General features: G+C 27.5%; 3 protein-coding genes across 5 annotated transcripts in view; 2 read left to right on the plus strand and 1 right to left on the minus strand.

Annotated features, from left to right (window-relative positions):
* Positions 1 to 760: 760 nt before the first annotated feature.
* Positions 761 to 3,152, minus strand: LOC113550342 (vesicle transport protein GOT1B). Of its 2 annotated transcripts, none has more exons than XR_003405013.1 (6): positions 2,769 to 3,151; positions 2,613 to 2,704; positions 2,273 to 2,451; positions 1,403 to 1,484; positions 1,241 to 1,339; positions 761 to 993 (listed from the first exon to the last, which is right to left on the minus strand). XR_003405013.1 is itself a non-coding variant. In XM_026952098.1 (6 exons), the coding sequence occupies exons 1-6, from the start codon at positions 2,800 to 2,802 to the stop codon at positions 982 to 984; spliced, it is 438 nt and encodes a 145-aa protein (XP_026807899.1). In that variant the 5' UTR covers positions 2,803 to 3,152; the 3' UTR covers positions 763 to 981. The 2 variants fall into 2 exon arrangements, 1 of the variants encoding a protein (XP_026807899.1); XM_026952098.1 differs by having other exon boundaries at positions 763 to 993; positions 1,301 to 1,339; positions 2,769 to 3,152.
* A 198-nt stretch (positions 3,153 to 3,350) lies between these two features.
* Positions 3,351 to 5,792, plus strand: LOC113550337 (signal recognition particle 54 kDa protein). Its single transcript, XM_026952086.1, has 9 exons — positions 3,351 to 3,510; positions 3,576 to 3,752; positions 3,826 to 4,055; positions 4,170 to 4,320; positions 4,395 to 4,543; positions 4,687 to 4,948; positions 5,014 to 5,122; positions 5,203 to 5,469; positions 5,616 to 5,792. The coding sequence occupies exons 1-9, from the start codon at positions 3,433 to 3,435 to the stop codon at positions 5,705 to 5,707; spliced, it is 1,515 nt and encodes a 504-aa protein (XP_026807887.1). The 5' UTR covers positions 3,351 to 3,432; the 3' UTR covers positions 5,708 to 5,792.
* A 2,007-nt stretch (positions 5,793 to 7,799) lies between these two features.
* The window catches only part of LOC113560419 (mitochondrial ribosome-associated GTPase 2), a 38,567-nt gene continuing 27,277 nt past the window's right edge, over positions 7,800 to 19,089 (plus strand). The window contains exon 1 of one of the 2 annotated variants that reach the window (XM_026966282.1): positions 7,800 to 8,084. The gene's annotated coding sequence lies outside the window, so the exon portion shown is untranslated. The remainder of the gene's footprint in view (positions 8,085 to 19,089) is intronic. The other variant, XM_026966280.1, reaches the window with a different exon arrangement.

Below are 19,089 nucleotides of genomic sequence, written 5' to 3' on the forward strand. Positions count from 1 at the left end.
AAATTGTCTGAAATAATATTTGTTTATATTTAACATATTACACGTGTGTAAAAAAAAAAAATAGGGGATACAATAGATATGCCATTTAATATTGTATTATGGGTGCATTGTTATAGGTAGTAGAAACTGACATTTTTCTTTAATCTTAAGTAAAATCACTTATTACAAAAATGATAGAGGATAATATTTTTGAGAGTTTGACATTTTATTTTAATTTTACTTTAAAAACAAAAATGTGATAAATTAAATTGTTATGAGTCAAGTTTTAGATAAATTAATATAGTCATATCCTCAAAACTAATGATCTATATATTTATTACATTAAGTGATTTTACTTTAAAATTACACATTAACATGAAAAAGAATTGATTTTATCTATATTTCTTATCGACCAGTAGTTTCCAATCTTTTAGGACCACAACCTAAATTTTTCCTTAAAAATCTATCACGATTCAAATGGTTTCACTTTTACAGGATCAATGAGTAGTTCTAAATAATTAATAGTATATATTTATCATTATAAAATTTAAAAAAATAGTTAACGATCCACCAAAAATTGACTTATGACCAACAGTTTGAAAAATGCTGCTGTAGACTAAAGAGCAAACAAAATGTTTACATTTTCTTAAGTATGGAGTTTTTAAGTTTTATAATTTTCTTACAAATTTATTATATTATACATTTAATACATAATTATTGTTCTTATAAAATAAAAATTATTAAAATGCATAATATATATTTTTACAAAATTAAACTTTGTGCCATTAGGTTGAATGTGGTAACTTAAAATTTAATTGTATATAATAAAAATAAAATTGTAATTACAGAAAATTTATAAAACATAATATATTACCAATAAAATTCAATTTATTAGGTAATATTATAATATACTGAATAAAGTAATTTAGTAATAATTAAATAAATAACTGAAAGCAAATAGCCCAGAAATGTCCAGTTAGTAGGTATTACAATGTATAAACATCAATTGAAATCCTAAAAATAAAATTTTAAATTTAATAATGATTCAAACAAATTGTAAATTATTTAACTACTAGGATACTATTAAAGAGGTAAATTTAAAAAATATATATATTTTTTACAACTTTCATAAATATTAAATAGTTATTTAATAAATTGCAAGTTTAACTACATAATATACATATTCAAACAATCTACTTTTATTTATTTACATTAAAAATGAAAAATAAAACAATTTTTATTGGAATCAAAAAAATATTACATGGCAAAATGTTATGGTAGTAATTTATTTGTTTGTATTATTTGTAATGGTTAATCATACCATTGTCCGTCTCGTATCACCCGCCACTCGATCTAACAGCTAAAACAAAATAAATTAGTAATATATATATATTTAATTGCCTGATTATTATTAACATCTTACTCCAGTAATGCCAGGCAAATTGAGTAAAGTACCCAATAATGGTACTCGGCGCATGAAATTTATAACTACTGGAAAGAAACCACTGAAAAAGAAATAAATAAATAAATATTTGTAACTTTATAACATATAATTAGGGAACATTTATATGTAAACACATATATTTATCATAATAAGCTATTTCAAAGCTGATAAAAAATGTGTATAATTTAAATCGTTCTTGTTAAATTAACACTGATTTAGTTATAAATTATAGTTTATATAAATTTATTCTACCTATACAATTTAATAATATTTATATATAAGTCAAAGAACTTCATAAATTAAATGGTTTAATATAATTATTTTATCATATAGAACTATTACAAACATATAGATTTAATAAATATAAGATCAGAACAGTTCCTCGGAATCAGATCTACAGCCAAAATAAATCTGTCAACAAGTATGAGAAATGTTGTAGTTAAAATCTATATAAAATTGACTAAGCTAGTATTTTTTTAGCATATCTTAAAGTAAAAGTTATGATGGTTGGTCAAACAGTAAAGTGTGTTTAAATTATTTGAGTTAAAAAAGAAACACATATTAAAAATAAAATATTTTATAATTTTATAACATTTATAATGTAAAGAAAACTGTGGTCTGTCCAGCGAGAAAACACGTCGATTCTGCACATCCCCTCCATGTCACCATGTTATTAAAACTGGTTCACTTACGGCTGGGTATCATTGGGGAATATGCAGAATAACTGATTTTGGTCAGTTTGCGGCGCGTTCTCTCGCTGGACAGAGTATTTATTTATTTTAATGTTAACTTAAGTAGAATACTAAATAAATTATATTGTAGACTAGCAAATCTAAAAAAGCTAATTACCTGAATAGAAGTATGAATCCATAAATTTCAAATAGCATTCCTACAATTGGCCATCCAAAAAGGACAACTGAAATCCCACCAAAAAATGATAAAGATGCTTTGATTTTTTGCCTCTGGAAAAAGAACTTTAAAGTTCGTTGTACACCGATAACACAACTAAGACCCACTATGAACAATATCTAAATGAATAAATAAATAATAAAATTATTTAACAAAAATCAATTAGATACATTAAAAACTTAGGTAAACCTTTTAATTAAACACAAATTAACTTAAGAAATAAATATAAATGACAGTAAGTCGGTAAATCGTTATAGTCTAATACATATAATGTACTTACATTGCCAATGGCTAAAAGTCCTTTATCGAACAGCAACAGCATGCCCAGGAATAGGAACGATATTCCAAAACCGGCCAGGCCAACTCCGATTTCTGTTGAAAAAAAATAAAGTTTTTTAGACATAATACATTAAATAAAACTAATATGGATACATACTTTGTAAATCAGTTATTTCAAACATTGAAGACATTTAAAACAAATTTTGTCACAGAATAATGTACATAAAAATCATTATTAATAATATAAATATTACATAAAATTTTTAAACACTACGAAGTTACATTATGCAACATTTTACGATATCCAAGTACAGAGTAACGGTACTTCAGTTGATAAGTATAAATACCGCAGTCATTAAATAATAATATACTCTATTATAGTGTTATAATATTGTGATTTGTGAATGATGAATTTTATATTGTACAATTCTGAATTGAAACGTATGCTGTGTGGATGGTTGGGACTGGGGAGAAGTTAATAGTTATTAGTTAATAATTGTATTGACTGTTGTTATATTCAATATATTCTGTGGATCGTACTTATTCGTCTTATTCCACGATTTAAATTTGATAGTATCTGTGATAAGATTTGATACTCTAAAATGATTTATTTTGATCCAAAAGCATAAACTTACTATTATTTTCGCTCTTATAAGGCGACACTGTATCAACTACGACACAGTTGGACTAAGACATATAGTCCGTCGTGTACGTAGTAGAGTTGTTATCAAATCGATGATAATAAGTGAAATTTCAAAACAAGTTTTCTATATGGACTAGTACGCTTACTAATATTTTTTTTAGGGTAAACCGACGTCAAAATGGTTTTGGCCGATTTGGGCCGCAAGATCACTTCGGCCCTTCGGGGTCTGAACAACGCCAGCGTCATTAACGAGGAGGTACGTAAAAAGTTTATGGTGTATATTAAAATATGTTAAGTTCGAATTATGTTTGTCTACTTTAGGTATTGAACTCCATGCTGAAAGATATCTGTGCAGCGCTGCTTGAAGCCAACGTCAATGTTATGCTAGTCAAAAAACTTAGAGAAAATGTACGTAATGTCATTGATTTTGATGAGATGGCTGGAGGTCTTAATAAGAGGCGAATGATACAGAGCGCAGTATTCAAAGAACTAGTGAAAGTATGACCGTTGTACACTCTCGAATTAACCAATGCTTTGATTCAATCTCACAATCATTTTAATTTGTTTTCAGTTAGTAGATCCTGGTGTAAAATCTTATCAGCCAGTAAAAGGCCGACCAAACATAATCATGTTTGTAGGACTACAGGGTTCCGGTAAGACAACAACTTGTACCAAGTTGGCATATTATTATCTAAAAAAAAATTGGAAAACTTGTCTGGTGTGTGCGGATACCTTTCGTGCTGGAGCATATGATCAGTTAAAACAGAATGCTACTAAAGCTCAAATACCGTTTTACGGAAGGTATGTTAAACTAATTGAATTTTATTTATTTGTTACTATGTAACACTTATTATTTCTTATATATTGAATGTCTATACATCTTAATCATATAAATGTTAATTATTATTATTTTAGTTACACAGAAGTAGATCCTGTTGTGATAGCTCAAGATGGTGTTGATATGTTTAAAAAAGAAGGTTTTGAGATAATTGTTGTTGACACTAGTGGACGACATAAACAAGAAGCTTCTCTATTTGAAGAAATGTTACAAGTGTCAAATACTATTGTAAGAAAATTTCAAAATAAATTTTCCTATATTTCATTAGTATGTCATACAATAATATTGGTAATTTATTTTAGAAACCCGATAACATAGTATTCGTTATGGACGCAACAATCGGTCAAGCTTGTGAAGGACAAGCTCGAGCTTTTAAAGATAAAGTTAACATTGGTTCTGTAGTGATAACTAAGCTTGATGGACATGCAAAAGGAGGAGGAGCACTTAGCGCGTTAGTTGTTGAAATATATTTTTTTTTCTATTGATTTCTTTTGTATTAAATTATATTTTAAAATCTTAATGGTTTGTTTATTAATTGTTTATTTGATTTGAGTCAATACAAGATGCTTATTATTTGTTTACTTTGTTTATTAGTGTGGCAGCTACAAAAAGTCCTATTATTTTTATTGGTACTGGAGAACACATAGATGATTTTGAACCATTTAAAACAAAGCCGTTTGTTTCTAAATTGCTTGGTATGGGTGATATTGAAGGGCTTATTGACAAAGTAAATGAATTAAAACTGGAAGATAATGAAGAGCTGATTGAAAAAATAAAACATGGGCAATTCACAATTAGAGATATGTACGAGCAATTTCAAAATATAATGAAGATGGGCCCATTTTCACAAATCATGGTTAGGCTTTTGTTGAATTTTTAAAATTAAGATTATTTTTAATATGAGATCATTTTTTTTTTTAGGGTATGATACCAGGATTTAGTCAAGACTTTCTATCTAAAGGTAGTGAAATGGAATCTATGGCTCGATTAAAAAAGCTTATGACAATCATGGACAGTATGAATGATGGAGGTGAATTATTTAAATATGATTTAATGTAAAATTTATTATTAACTGGAAAATAAAAAAAACATTATACTTAAATTTGATAGAACTTGACCATAGAGATGGAGCAAAATTGTTTACAAAACAACCAGGACGTATAATTAGAGTTTCCCAGGGAGCCGGTGTTACAGAACGTGAAGTACGAGAACTTATATCTCAATATACAAAGTTTGCTGGAGTTGTAAAAAAGATGGGTGGAATTAAGGGATTATTTAAGAGTGGTGATATGTCCAAGAATGTCAATCCATCACAAATGGCTAAGCTTAATCAACAAATCACAAAAATGATGGATCCCAGGGTTTTACAACAAATTGGTATGTTTATGCTAAGTAATTCTAAAAATTATGAAGTAATATTGTTTGTTTTGTAAATATTTAAATCTTATAATTCAAAAAATTTTATTTTGAGACATGTAACTTATTAATAATTATTTTTATTAATTAACTAATTATCTTTTTAGGTGGAATGCCAGGATTGCAAAATGTTATGCGGCAGTTACAACAAGGTGCTGGAGGAGGTCTTGGTAATTTAATGGGTGGTTTAGGCAAATAAATAACTTGTAAACAAATAAACTTTTTTTCCAAAATATATTATGTACTTTTTCATCTGTACAAATTCCATAAAGTAAGATAGATAATTATCTTGTGTAAGTTGTTTCTCTTCCCATATGATAATTACTCTAGTTTTACTTATTATGCTGGTACTATTGATTCAAAAATTAATATTTATATCAAAATGAATCTATTGTAAGTATATAAATACAAATTATTAATGTTTTATTTTGTAAAAAGAAAAACTAATATAAGTTTGTTTTTGGTTATTAAATATTATAATATATGACATAAGCATAGATTTTGATTACATATTTTGATCAATGTAATTTTCTAAAAAAATATTTATAAAAATAGAAAATATTTTATGCTGCATTTTTTTTTATATATATTTCATTATTATTTATTCTACTAAATTTACCATTATCAGAGTTTTTACTAATACAATATCAAAAAGTAGATATTATTTAAAAACGAATAAAAAAAATACTAAGAAAATATAGCATTAATTGGTCTTGGATACACTTTTACGTAGGTAGGTGTATTTGGTTTGGTTATCGAAACTTTAAAAAAATTTTCATATTTATATATTCTATGAAAAATTATAAATTTATTAAAAAGTTTCAAGTGTCAAGTACCCAAGTAGGAACAGAATATTAATTCTGGTGGTCTAATTTTAAATTTGAAAGGGCTTAGCTTCGACAAGTTCTGCCAATTAGCACTTATATGTTTTTGTTTCGTATCTACTAAAATGTATGTTTTTTTTATGAAGTTCCCTACCTTAGTAGCAAAACATAAGGAAAAAAGTATTTAATACTGTTATTTGTTAATTTCACAGATATGAGGCAGTACCTATATACATTTATGTATAAATATTTGCAATTTGGTACTAGGTAGTCTAAATACTAATATAGTAATAGTATATGTATGTCTATACATCACGTTTCACATAAGAAATGTATTATTTATTATTAAATATTGAAAATGTTTTGTGTGACTGCCTGAATAATATGTAATACATCAATATGACAATATATGTAATGTATATACATTTCATAGGCAGAGTACCATGACAAATTTATTATTGATATAATGGGCATTGAACCGGGGACTTGTGTGTTATTAAATATAGGTAACACATATAATATTTCTCAATTTCTCATTCATTTATATTTAATGGTAAACAAATTTGTATTATTCTTATTGTTACTAACGTATAACAAGCGGTTTCTACAGGTACTGCATTCTGTAATATATTATGTATCTAATGACTAATATACCATGTATTTTATACTCATCAATAGTCATGAGTCAATATACAATGTCCAAGCTTACTAAATATAAGTCTTAATAATTTATTAAGACCGGAGTTCGGAATCTTAAAAATATAACCAGGGATAAGCTAGACATTTTTTAAAATTAAAATAAGTATTTAAAAATAATGGGTACCTATCTTGGATCTAAATATCATGGCTACATATTATATTTGGCTATGGTAAATATTATATACAGAGGTTTCCGTTTAATGTGGATACCGGTTAATATGGGCATCCGCTGAATATGGTCAAAATGGTCTGGTTCCAATATAAATGTATATTGACAATGTTAAAAAAAGCGGCGTAACATGGGCACTCGATTCGGTTTATGTGGGCAATTTTTATTTTATCATAGTGTTAGAATATACACATATGTATTTAAAAATGACTAATTTAATCGGGTTTCGTCATATCTATGAGATTATGTTTATCGAAAGTAATTAAAAGCACTAGGTACCATTTAAATCTTAAAACCCTTTTCTGCATATTGTACCAAAAATGGCACAAATTAGTTTTTTGTAATTTCTATTGTTGAAAATAAAGTTACAACATTACTACATATACGGCCAGTTACATCTACCTAGCAATAAAATTGTGAATTATTACGGTAATTTATACATTTTTTGTAGGTATTTCAGTATTTGTAAATTAACAGTCACGGCGGTTCACCCGTACGACCCACGGACGGTGGTGAATCATCTCGTGGTTGGCGTGTTGGCAACGTCGCACTCGCGATGAATGGAATTCTCGCAGCATGGCCGCCGGCCCGGTAATTATCGTTCCCCCAGACTGGTGCCGGACCGGGTTAATATCACCGCAGTAGCTGTTGTCGTCCGATCGTGGCGATATCGTAGTTAATAATTGCGTTTCGAGTGTGTTCCTCTGTGTCTGTGTTATCGTGCGACAATAATTTGATATATTTATTTGACGTTCTTTCGTTTTGCCGTCGGTTCGCGCCTTATCGAAAATCGTCGTTCAATTGAGCGAGCGGTTACGCTTCGAGTCGCGACCGCAGCCGAGTCCTGTCTTATCTGACTGCCAGTGTCCGCGACAAGTTGAAAGGTACGTGGGTTCTTATCATTCGCCGCGCTGTCCTTAAGGCGTGAATCGTATTTATACTTCCGTAATCATTAATGTTATAATAGTATTGTGATCGGCTAAGTGTATAATATGATGATGTCTGTGTGTGTAAATCTCTCAATCTCTGCGCACAATGCAATGTAGTCGTGCGATGGGTACTTGCGCTAAAACGGTCGAAACCGACAGGATGTTTTTGGCATACCCCCGAGTTTGTTAAAAAATATTTGTTCGGTTCTTACTGAGTCCACCCACCTCAGTATTCAAATCCCCCCAAATTTCATTATCTAATACCAAATGATTTTTACTTGAAAACAAATAGGTATTAGTCAAAACATCATAATTTGTGAAACGTAGAAATAGCGCGATAATGCGATATAGCTGGTACGTTACTTCGCAAGGTCGCAATTTGAATTTTTTTTTGAAGGGATGGTGACCAAAAATGAGTTATACCTTTCAATTTTAATCAAAAGATAGTAATGAAAACAAAGTTGGGGGAGGGTTCCAAACACCTTTGATTATTCTAGGTATCAATGATGTAGGTGTCTTATTTATTATTTTTGATTTACGAATTGATATAAATTGGCAGCCGGCTATTATAAGACGCGTTGTAATATTTACTTGAAAGTATATTAAAAGTATTCGTTTTATCAGATAAATTATAATTGCCCATTCACCTACATCATACGATTTTAGCCTTTTACGTGTTTCAAATATATCAGGTCAACGGAGTTTTCAGTTTTTTGATTAGCGTTGCCGTGGTGGTGTTTGGGCGACCTTTTCGCGCGCTTCATGTGTCATCTTGACTGATAAGAATATTTCGTCGCACGTGGTGTACCAGCTACCGCTTCGTCATCAACAGCTTTTGGCGCGGATTCCGTTTCGTATTAAACATAGCCTGTCACATACTCCGACTCGTTCCTTTTCGGTGGTCAATACAAATACACTGAATAATAAAACAACAGTCAGGGTTAGCGTTGTGATGTACCTACATAGTTGGGTCGTATTTAAAATATATTTTTTTAAAGTAATTAATTATTAATTACTTTGTTTGTTAGAATAAAATATTTTAAGTCGGCAAATATCTGGAAGATAGTAAATAGTCTACCTCTGTGTAGACTTTGTACGGAACTACTTCCGAACTAGAGTAATATTGATGTGACGGATACCGTATACTTCTGGGGGTGCAACATTTCTTATATGGATCTGGATATGGGTAATGCTGCTCCGAAACGATTGAAATGGTGGTGGTAGTACAGCAAATACTGTCAAAATATGCTTAATTATAAATTATTACAATCAGCCACCAGTGATATCATTGCGCCTGCGTATGAATTGAGTAATTGACTCGCATAAATAATAAATTGGGATAATTTTGATAATAACACTATAATTTCGTTTATGTTAAAGATATTTAATATATGTTTATGTATGTTATTTTAATTCTTACGTCTGATTTTTTTTTAACATAGTTCTTTATTAGGAAATTTGTTACAATAATAATTGAACAATCAGCTTAATTGATTTAATATTTATACGTCACAGAAAATACAGAGTAAAGAGACCTCCCAGTGGAGGTACTTCGTTAATAAATAGTTATAGCTAAATTATACGCGTTTATATTAACATTTTTTTTTTGTTTTTATCATAACTGATGCATTATGTATTCGATATTCATAATAATAGGTTACGACACTTTTTAGTCTCTTTTGAGGATTACCAGGTATGGCGATTTTGAATGTAGAGGGAGACTACATAAGGATCTTGAACTAGTGGCTATGATAGTATTGTCATCGGCAAATTCATAGTGCCGCAACTTGCTATATATTGGTGGGTGTGCAAGCAAATATTATAGGGTCTATTTAACCAAGGACCTAAATACGTAATAGATCCTTAAAAAATATAACTTTCTGCTTGTAGCTTTATACATTATTGTACACAGATAGATGAGGAGCAAAATGACCAACAGCTCCTAAAACAGTCTATTGGTTTTATAATTGAATTAGGATAAAATTGGGAAATTGGGAAATATCAACAATGTTTTGTATAAAACTATTAATATTAAAATGTGTTTTTTGTACCATTTCTTTTTTGTGCTTATTGTATTGTTGTTATAAATGTCACTACACAAGGTGATTTTTCAAACATGCTCACCCCATTTTTATGCTTGAATTATGCATGTATACTTAAATGTATTTTTAAATGTAATTATAGACGATATTTTCGAGTACTTATATTTTTCACAACATTTAAGAAGTATTCTGTATTCCTGTGGCGATATCAACTTTATTTTTTCAAATGAGAACATATATTATGTTTTAAAGCAAAATCTGAATCGGGTAATTTTCTGAAAATGTTGACGTATTATAATCGAAATTTGAACGAAAACTTTCGGAGTTTTTTATTATACTTTAAATACTAAGAAATGAGGATAATAGTCCATGTTTTGAAAACTGCCAGGTGCAATATTAATATATAAGCATTTAGTAATAAGTAGACATTTTAAACGAATAGTTTATATTGCATACCGAATTATAATTATCGAGCTCGTATTCATTTACAAATTATTTTTGTATAATAGATTATTATCCTTAATTCTTAATATTTAAAATAGAATAACTCCGGAAGTTTTCATTCAAATTTCGATTATAATACGTCAACATTTTCAGGAAAATTACCTGATTCACATTTTGCTTTGAAACATAATATATGTTCTCATTTGAAAAACCAATGTTGTTATCGCCACAGAATACTTCTAAAATGTTGTGAAAAATCTAAGTACTCGAAACTATCGTCTTGAATTACATTTAAAAATTTCAAAACTCAGAAATGAATGTCTACATAATATAAGCATAAAAATGGGGTGAGCATGCTTAAAAAATTACCTTATAATATATAGTATGCTTATATGAAACGTGTTGTGGCGGGTGGCGTGGTGCGATAAACTATTTGACATACATTAATTTTATACAAAATCCTTCTATTTTTAGATAATAAAAAATTAATTTAATTTCTAAATACACATAATTGTTATTATTAGCATTATTGAATAATAATTCTCCTATAGTCTAAACATTTTTCATTTTGATCAGACGTATAATAAATTGTATCCATAATAATATTTAGAAAAATAAGTTCCAAATAGTTCAGCCCATAAGCCTATTGTTATGAATTAATTTAGGGCTCGGTCGCCCGGGGCCCGGGGGTTTTGTACACCCCTAGCACCTCCGGTAGTTGCGGCACTGCAAAGTCACTAAAAAGAGTTTGGTTCGAGTTAAGCTGATCAGAAATTAATGAAAAGTAGAGGGGCGGTAACTGCGTCTTGAGGTACACCAGCATTAATTCTTGTCGAAGAATAAGTAATCGATAGATCTACTATTGCGTATTATTTGTTTGACGTCCGACAAAACGTAAAACTAAAAATATTTAAATATTTTGTTGAATTTGTTTATTTGCGTAATTCGTGTCATATTTCATTATCATAATTATAAACATTCTTTACATTATTGTCCGCTATTCCTAATGTGGAGTGCATATATATTATAAACTTAGTTTTGTTTTTGTGTTTCGTATGTATCGGAGTAAATGTGTAGGTCATTAGTCACTACTTATTACTTATTACGATGCTTCTAGTCGTTATATATTTAAATTTCACATACTATAAAGTGTTTGTGCACTAGCCATGGTATCATAATTGTTTTGATTTTGTCGTTAAGTAAAAACGAGTCGAGTAGTTTTTAGACACAATTTAGAGAAAAAGTTATAGAATTTAAGAATAATTATAGATTTTATCCATGTTATGTTGTCCTTGGTGATAATGAACATTGAATACATTTTGAGTATCTAAATTATAGTTAATAATTTATAATGTCTAATTGGATCTCATTACAAATGATTACTTGTACTTCACCGTATGTTTCAAATCTTACCTTTCATTCAGGTTTAAGAAACCGTTCAAGAAACAGACAAAATTTCCTACAAGCTATTCCGTGCCCGTCTTGTAAACCACTCTAACTCACTAATCCTCGCTTTAAATTCCGAAAACGTCCCAAAAAACCCGCTTAGGAGGCTAAAGCGCAACTGAAGCTGTGGCCTGAAATAACACTAATAACCCTCTTTAGCCAGTAATTTTTGTCGCTGAATGATTCATCATGTCAATCAAGCCAATATAAATACAAACATTCTTATTATAACATTATTTATAGATTGTATGTAATATAATTAGTTAAAAAAATGAAATAAAATAAATTAATGTAAAATTCAGAACAGATAGTTTTTAACGGTTAATTTTATATTTTATAATATGTATACTCAATATTGGTAGAGGAATCAATTCGTTTAATTTTGTCGGAATCACTTTCTCCTCTTAATAATTAAGTGCCCTCCATACAAACCCGGTCATTGACGACTGTAATGTATTACACCTGACATTCTAACATGTGATGTAATTATTTACTATATAAACATCTGCTATTAATTATTATCACAGTGTGTATAGTTATGTAAAAACAAGTAATCGTTTATAGCGTGTTATACTTTGTTCCAAGGGGCAAGACATATTATGGCCTACCTAAGAGGTAGGCCATATTTGTCAATTACATTAACAAAATATGGCCTACCTCTTAGATAATTATGTATTTACTTAGTACTTATATATAAATGTATTAATTGTTAAATTGTTTCATTAATATTCTGTAAAATTATATTTGCACCTAATAAATACATATCTTTTTAGTAGATTTATTAAAATAATACAGGTTTGTTAAAGGCCTTTATGATAAACTTGACCGTGTAATATATTTGAGCACGTTTAGGTGTTATAAATTTAACCTGGTTAGTGACACAAAATGGTATCATTAGTTCTGGATAATTAATATTTGCTATTTTTACATACACACACACAAATATATATTATATATATAACATGGAACAATTTTTCCTTGTATTTTACAGATAGACGTACAATAAAAGTAAGTACCTTCGTATCTTTTAAACATTAATTAGTACTTTTATACGTTTATATAAATTGTATCGTGAATTACGTAAATGTAAATATAAGGGTAAATGTTAATGGATTTTTTTTTCTGTTCTGAGTGTTTTTTAGATGTTGTTGTCTTTATAACATCAGTATTATATTGATGTTTCTGATTAGAGATTCTTAAACTATATGTAGTTATGTGGCTGTCTTGTATGTACACCGCAACCTTGAACGAGCCTCCTTAGGTTTCAATAAACTAGGGAGCACCCCAAATAGGAAATGAACACGTTTTATACGTTACCCGTAAGACGATCAATGAATATTGAATAGAAAGTAAACATGTTTCAAAATGAAATGGTATTTACTAAAAAACATAGGTAGGTACTCGTCATGTTATTTATGTACTTTATTTTTATTGAAATTGTCAATATTGTCAATAACTCTTGTTACCTAATTGTTAAAATGTAGATTGTCTTTGGCGTATAGTATTTAGATATTATAATGGTTATACCAATGTATTTTTGATTAATTGAAATCGTTTGCGTCCGAAATTCTAAACGGTTAACAGTACATTAATCGTGATTTAAATATAATTATCTAGTCCAAAGTGCATAAGTATAATAATTTGTGGATAGTATTAAGAATTCCATTGGTGACAATAATCGTGTTTTATAAGATATATATAAACGAAACGTAAATGTGACATGATTATATCGACCGCCATTTAAATCGTCGTTAGTATTGTTATTTCCATACTAGGTCGATTTTATCTGCTGGATATAGTATAGTATTCTGTCTCATTACCTAGGTATTATAATATGTGGTCCCGTAAAGTAAAATTTATTAAACTACCTATATGTTGAACATTCCAAACTTGGAGCGGTTATATAAACCAATACAAGTATAGGTAGTTATAAAAATTAGATTGGTAAAAATGTTTACTTTAATCCTTTTGTAACTGAATTATGTTTTTCATAACGGTGTACCTATATGTATAGCGTATACTGTAAGAACAAGAAGCCAATAAAACCTTGTAACGTGAAATGAAATAGAAATGACCTATTGAGTTTATTGCACGTTCTATGCATAATATGCGTGCATGTGCATGTGTATAAGTATATTATATTATATAAAGAATGGAATTTTCCTAGGTGGTTTCATGTTATAATATGGGTGAGGTACATGCTTCAAAAAAGATATGAAATTTATCGGGAATGTGCTTTTGAATTTTGTGTAATACTTTTCTGTTATATTATTTTTTTGTATTTGTCAATTTTAGAATATCAAAGTAATAGTAATTAATTAATTTGACAAAATTGTTTTTTAATTCAGATTTTTTTGTTTTAAACATGTTAATATAGTATATGACTTTTTTTCAAAAATAGCATGATATTATGAGTGATGTTTTGTGTACCAAATTAATATTTAGTAATATTTTAATTATTATGGATTTATTTTAAGTTATTTAAATAATTTGATAAAGTATTTAGTAGTCGAAAACTAAAACTTGAAAACTCTTAGGTACCTATATTTATAGTTTTAATTATTTATTCATATCATAACTAAATTATATATATATATATATTTTAAAGTAGTTATATTTCAGTTTTTTCTTAGAACATATTTGAAGTTTATAAGACTAAACCCTGCAATAAATGGCTGATATTTTTCGAAAGTTAAAATGTTAAATTGATTTAAAATTACTTCCAATATCCTTAAATAAATCTGCAAGTCTCTTCCTTATTTGTCTGTCTATTCCACTGTACCACTCGACATATATATATTTTTTTAACATTTATTTTTTAATACATAAAATCTATAAATAAATTTTACAATAAGTATGTTTGAGGATTTACATATATTGGCATGGTTGACATGATGAAGTAATCACCCAGCGGCAACACTTACTGGCTAGAGAGTTAAAGTTATTTCAGGTCACGGTTCCAATTTTGCTTTAACCTTCTAGGCGGGTTTCCGGGAATGGATTCAGAGTTTAGAGGAAGGATTAGAGGGTAGAGTGATTTGTAAGACAGGCACGGAAAAGTTTATAGGAATTTTTGGCTTCTTCTTGAACAGTGAGTATTTTTAAGTCTGAATGTAAGGTGTGGTTTGAAACATACAGAGGAGCACATGTAATTACGCGTAGCGAGATTAATTGGAATGTTCGAATTTTATAAATATTGAATTTTTTTTGCTGATCCCTATAGTTGGATACCGTATAACCAAATTGGTTTGAGGTGGGTTTTATACAGTATCAGTTTTAGTAGTTCATAAATTACAATAATTATGTCTACTTTCAATTGAACTATTTATTTTTTATTAATACATATTAAGTAAAACAAAATCAATAACTATAAATTTATATAGTATTATATAGTATATATATTATATACATTTGCTATTTCATTAACTATTGTAATTGTCTTCCACGCCGTATGCAACCATTTATAGGTAGTTTAAGTGCATTCACGCACATAATTAATACATTTTTGAAAAACAAAGATGAGATTTTTGAGTTGAATCACTTAGGTGCTTATTATTATATATTAATAGCATAAGATAATTTAATAAATTAAATGTTGATGTTTTTATTTAAATATACGTAATTTTTTATGAAAATGTATTTTTGAAATAAATTAAAGGCTTAATGGTTTTTTTTAATTATGCTATTTGCTAATAATGTATATTTTGGTTTCTTATAGAATATTAACATCAGTTAAATTATAATAATAGATGAAAGTACTTTATATTTTATTAGTTTTGATGAAAATAACAAACTTTAATATTAGTCGTAGATTCGTTACGTAGGTATTTACATTTTATTTACATGATTTTGTGTAGGTATATTATATTAGAATGTAAAAATAAATGTGTATAACATGCATATAATTTTATGTTAATCACTTTTGGGTTAAACTATATAAACTAATTGTTTATTTTATCGATAGTAATATAATAATTATTATAATTATTTTATTAGTCACGTTTTCGCTGGTTTTTTTTTTATCTATATTACTGTTTGTTGTTTAATCGACTGTAACCACTTGACAGGAATGTATTCCTTTCGCATAGATACCAATTATATGTATTTATATATACCTAGCGAAATTAGTAAATTACAAGCTGTTGAATAAAAAATACATATAGTACATAAGTATATTGTATTTATATATTAAATGTTATCTGATTTGGATAAAGTAGTACCTATTTAATAAAATGCTAACCATTTTAAATTCATTGTATCAAAATCTTTTAGAAGGTGTTTCCGGTTGAATACATTTGTACAATTGAATCTTGATGAACGAATATTTTATTATTTTAACTACTTAAGTGTAATACGTATACTTAAATTATAGTTATTAAAAATAATGTTATCTTCCTTATACACATTCTTTCTTTTTTTTTAGCACTATATATAAAATTTATTGGTCTAACAATGGTGTTTAAATATTTTTTTGTGTTTTTTTTTTTGTATTTCTTTATGTTTTTGAGTATTATTTTTGCTTACATTTTTTAATAATGAAGATTGTTTCTGGTGAAATTAGTTATTTAAATTTTTATTTAAATAATTTTGGAATATTAACAAAAAACAGTTGGAAAAGGAAATATTTACATCTATTTATATCACACTAACTTAAAAATGTCACCAAATCTTTATATTAGTATTTTTTAAACATATCATGACTTTCAAAAATTATTTATAGTATAGACATTTTAAATATTCGATTTTTTTAAATTTATATTGATAAAATGTTTAAATGTTGGTTTTTAAGTCAACAATTTTGAAAATGTTTATTATATCAATTGGTTTTTTAGTTTTTTTTTTTTTTTTAATCGTTTATTTCAAAGTCATATGTAACATAGCAATATTATTTTTATAAAATTTTACAAAATCGGATATTTAAGCGCAGAATAATTGTTTTCAATCAATTTTAGTTATATGTTGACGTAATTTAAATAATGCAAATATCAGTGATTTCAAACATTTTAGTATTAGGTTTATTAACATTTTCTATAATCTTATGGTATTCGTACCATAAATTTATTCACTAATTTTACTGTAAGTACCTACATAAGCATTTTTTTATTAAAGTATAATGTTCCTTTTTTTTTACATAAATTAGTCCAAACTAAATTAAACCTAACCAAATTATAGTAATGTATATTACATGAACGCTATCTTTAAAAAATGATGTATTCATTGGTCTCTTTAATTGTTCAGGATTTGTTTTTGTATGCAATAATTATTATAATTCAATTAAAATTTAAAATACCTTATTGTAATTGGTTACATTCTTTGCATTGATATATATAGGTATACTCCAAACTTAATATATGTATACAGTAGAGTGAGTTACCTGGTTATTTTTTAAAAACTAACTGCAATGTCTTCGTTATAGTCAAAGTTGGCAATGAAAATGATTATGATATTTTGTGTAGATCATACAATTAATTATAATTACCTATATAGATAGTAGAGAAAAGGTACAATTGAACAGTTAGGTAGTACTAAACATTTATATTTTATTTATTTAAATTACTTACAAAAATATATGATTTGCTAATTTATACCAGATTATTATTATTTTTAATATATTACTGATTTTTTTTTTTTTAATGTTACTATATTTTGATCTCTGCCTTATTCAATTTTCTAATAAGAAATCTTCAAACAAAGAAAATATGCCTGCAAGTTATAATTTTTCTTTTGAGGGAGATATCTCTAGGGAATAAGAATGATATAAATTTATGACTTTGTTTTCAGAGAAACTTAAATCCCTCAACAATGCGATAGTCAGTATTTGGAATTCTGCTAGTGTATCTATATTTTTAATATTTTTTTATTATTGTTACAAGTCAACGTTTTTTTTGCACATACTTTAAAAAGATTCACGCAAAGTGATTTAATTAAAATGTATAGTGCTATTTGTGTTTTTAAAACAATTAATTTTTATGGATTTTATTTGATTGGAATGTTTTAATTAAATTTTGTATTAGTCGAAATTGCTTTGAAGTTGCCTGCTATGTAAATTTAATTCGTATAAAGTAGATCGATTATTATTAAAAGATTTAGACAATCGTATTGATTACTAAAAAAATAATTTAAATTTTTTTATTTAATGATAATTTTCTTTTAGATCTTTTGTATATTTGTCATTTAAAATAATTTGGTTGTTATTGTTTTAGCCGTGCAAATTTAATTCAAAAGCTATGTATATTATATATATTAGATAGTTAAATGTGTGGTTTAATGATATTGTGATTATAATATTGAATGTATTTCTGTATTAATTTATTTATATACATTCATTTTAATATTAAACATTTCTTTAGTATATGTTTGTTTAAAAATGTTATAAGGTACTTAGAAATCGTATACTTTCATCAGGCGAATAAAAAAAAAACAATAGCATTTTAGACACATATACAATAAATCATATTACTTATGGAATGAATATCATTCAGAGAAATGCGCGTAATTAAATGATAAAGTAGTTGACACAATTCTTGGCTATACATATTATAACTGGGCGTTCCTTTAAGCTATCTTTAGTTAACACGTGTCACTGTTAAAAAACTATTTATCTAGTTGTAAATGTTATATTTCCATTGCAGTATAGACGTTTTAATGTATTATATAGTGACTTTCGATTTTCACTTACTGATAATTCGAAATATACAATTTTACCTTATTGTTTGTTTTTGGACTTATTTCAATATAATATAATATCGTATAATACCTAGTATATGCGTGCTTTACATATTTGTTGAAGAGAAGAAAGTTTGCTGTGATTTTTTTCCAACAATGATATATTATGATAATACTGGTAAACAATGTAAGTATGTGTCAAAGATAATTGACCCAGTTGATCTTCCACGGATCTCCAGCAGGGCCTCAAGGAAATAAGAAAGTCGATTCTCTTGTTCCCCTCATATGGTACAGAAAATGTATTTTATTATCGAATTTAAATACGGAATTCTATGATTAACCCAGAGTGTGGACTTTACGGA

This window comes from Rhopalosiphum maidis, chromosome 4 (genome assembly GCF_003676215.2).
Source record: "Rhopalosiphum maidis isolate BTI-1 chromosome 4, ASM367621v3, whole genome shotgun sequence".
Classification (NCBI taxonomy): Eukaryota; Metazoa; Arthropoda; class Insecta; order Hemiptera; family Aphididae; genus Rhopalosiphum; species Rhopalosiphum maidis.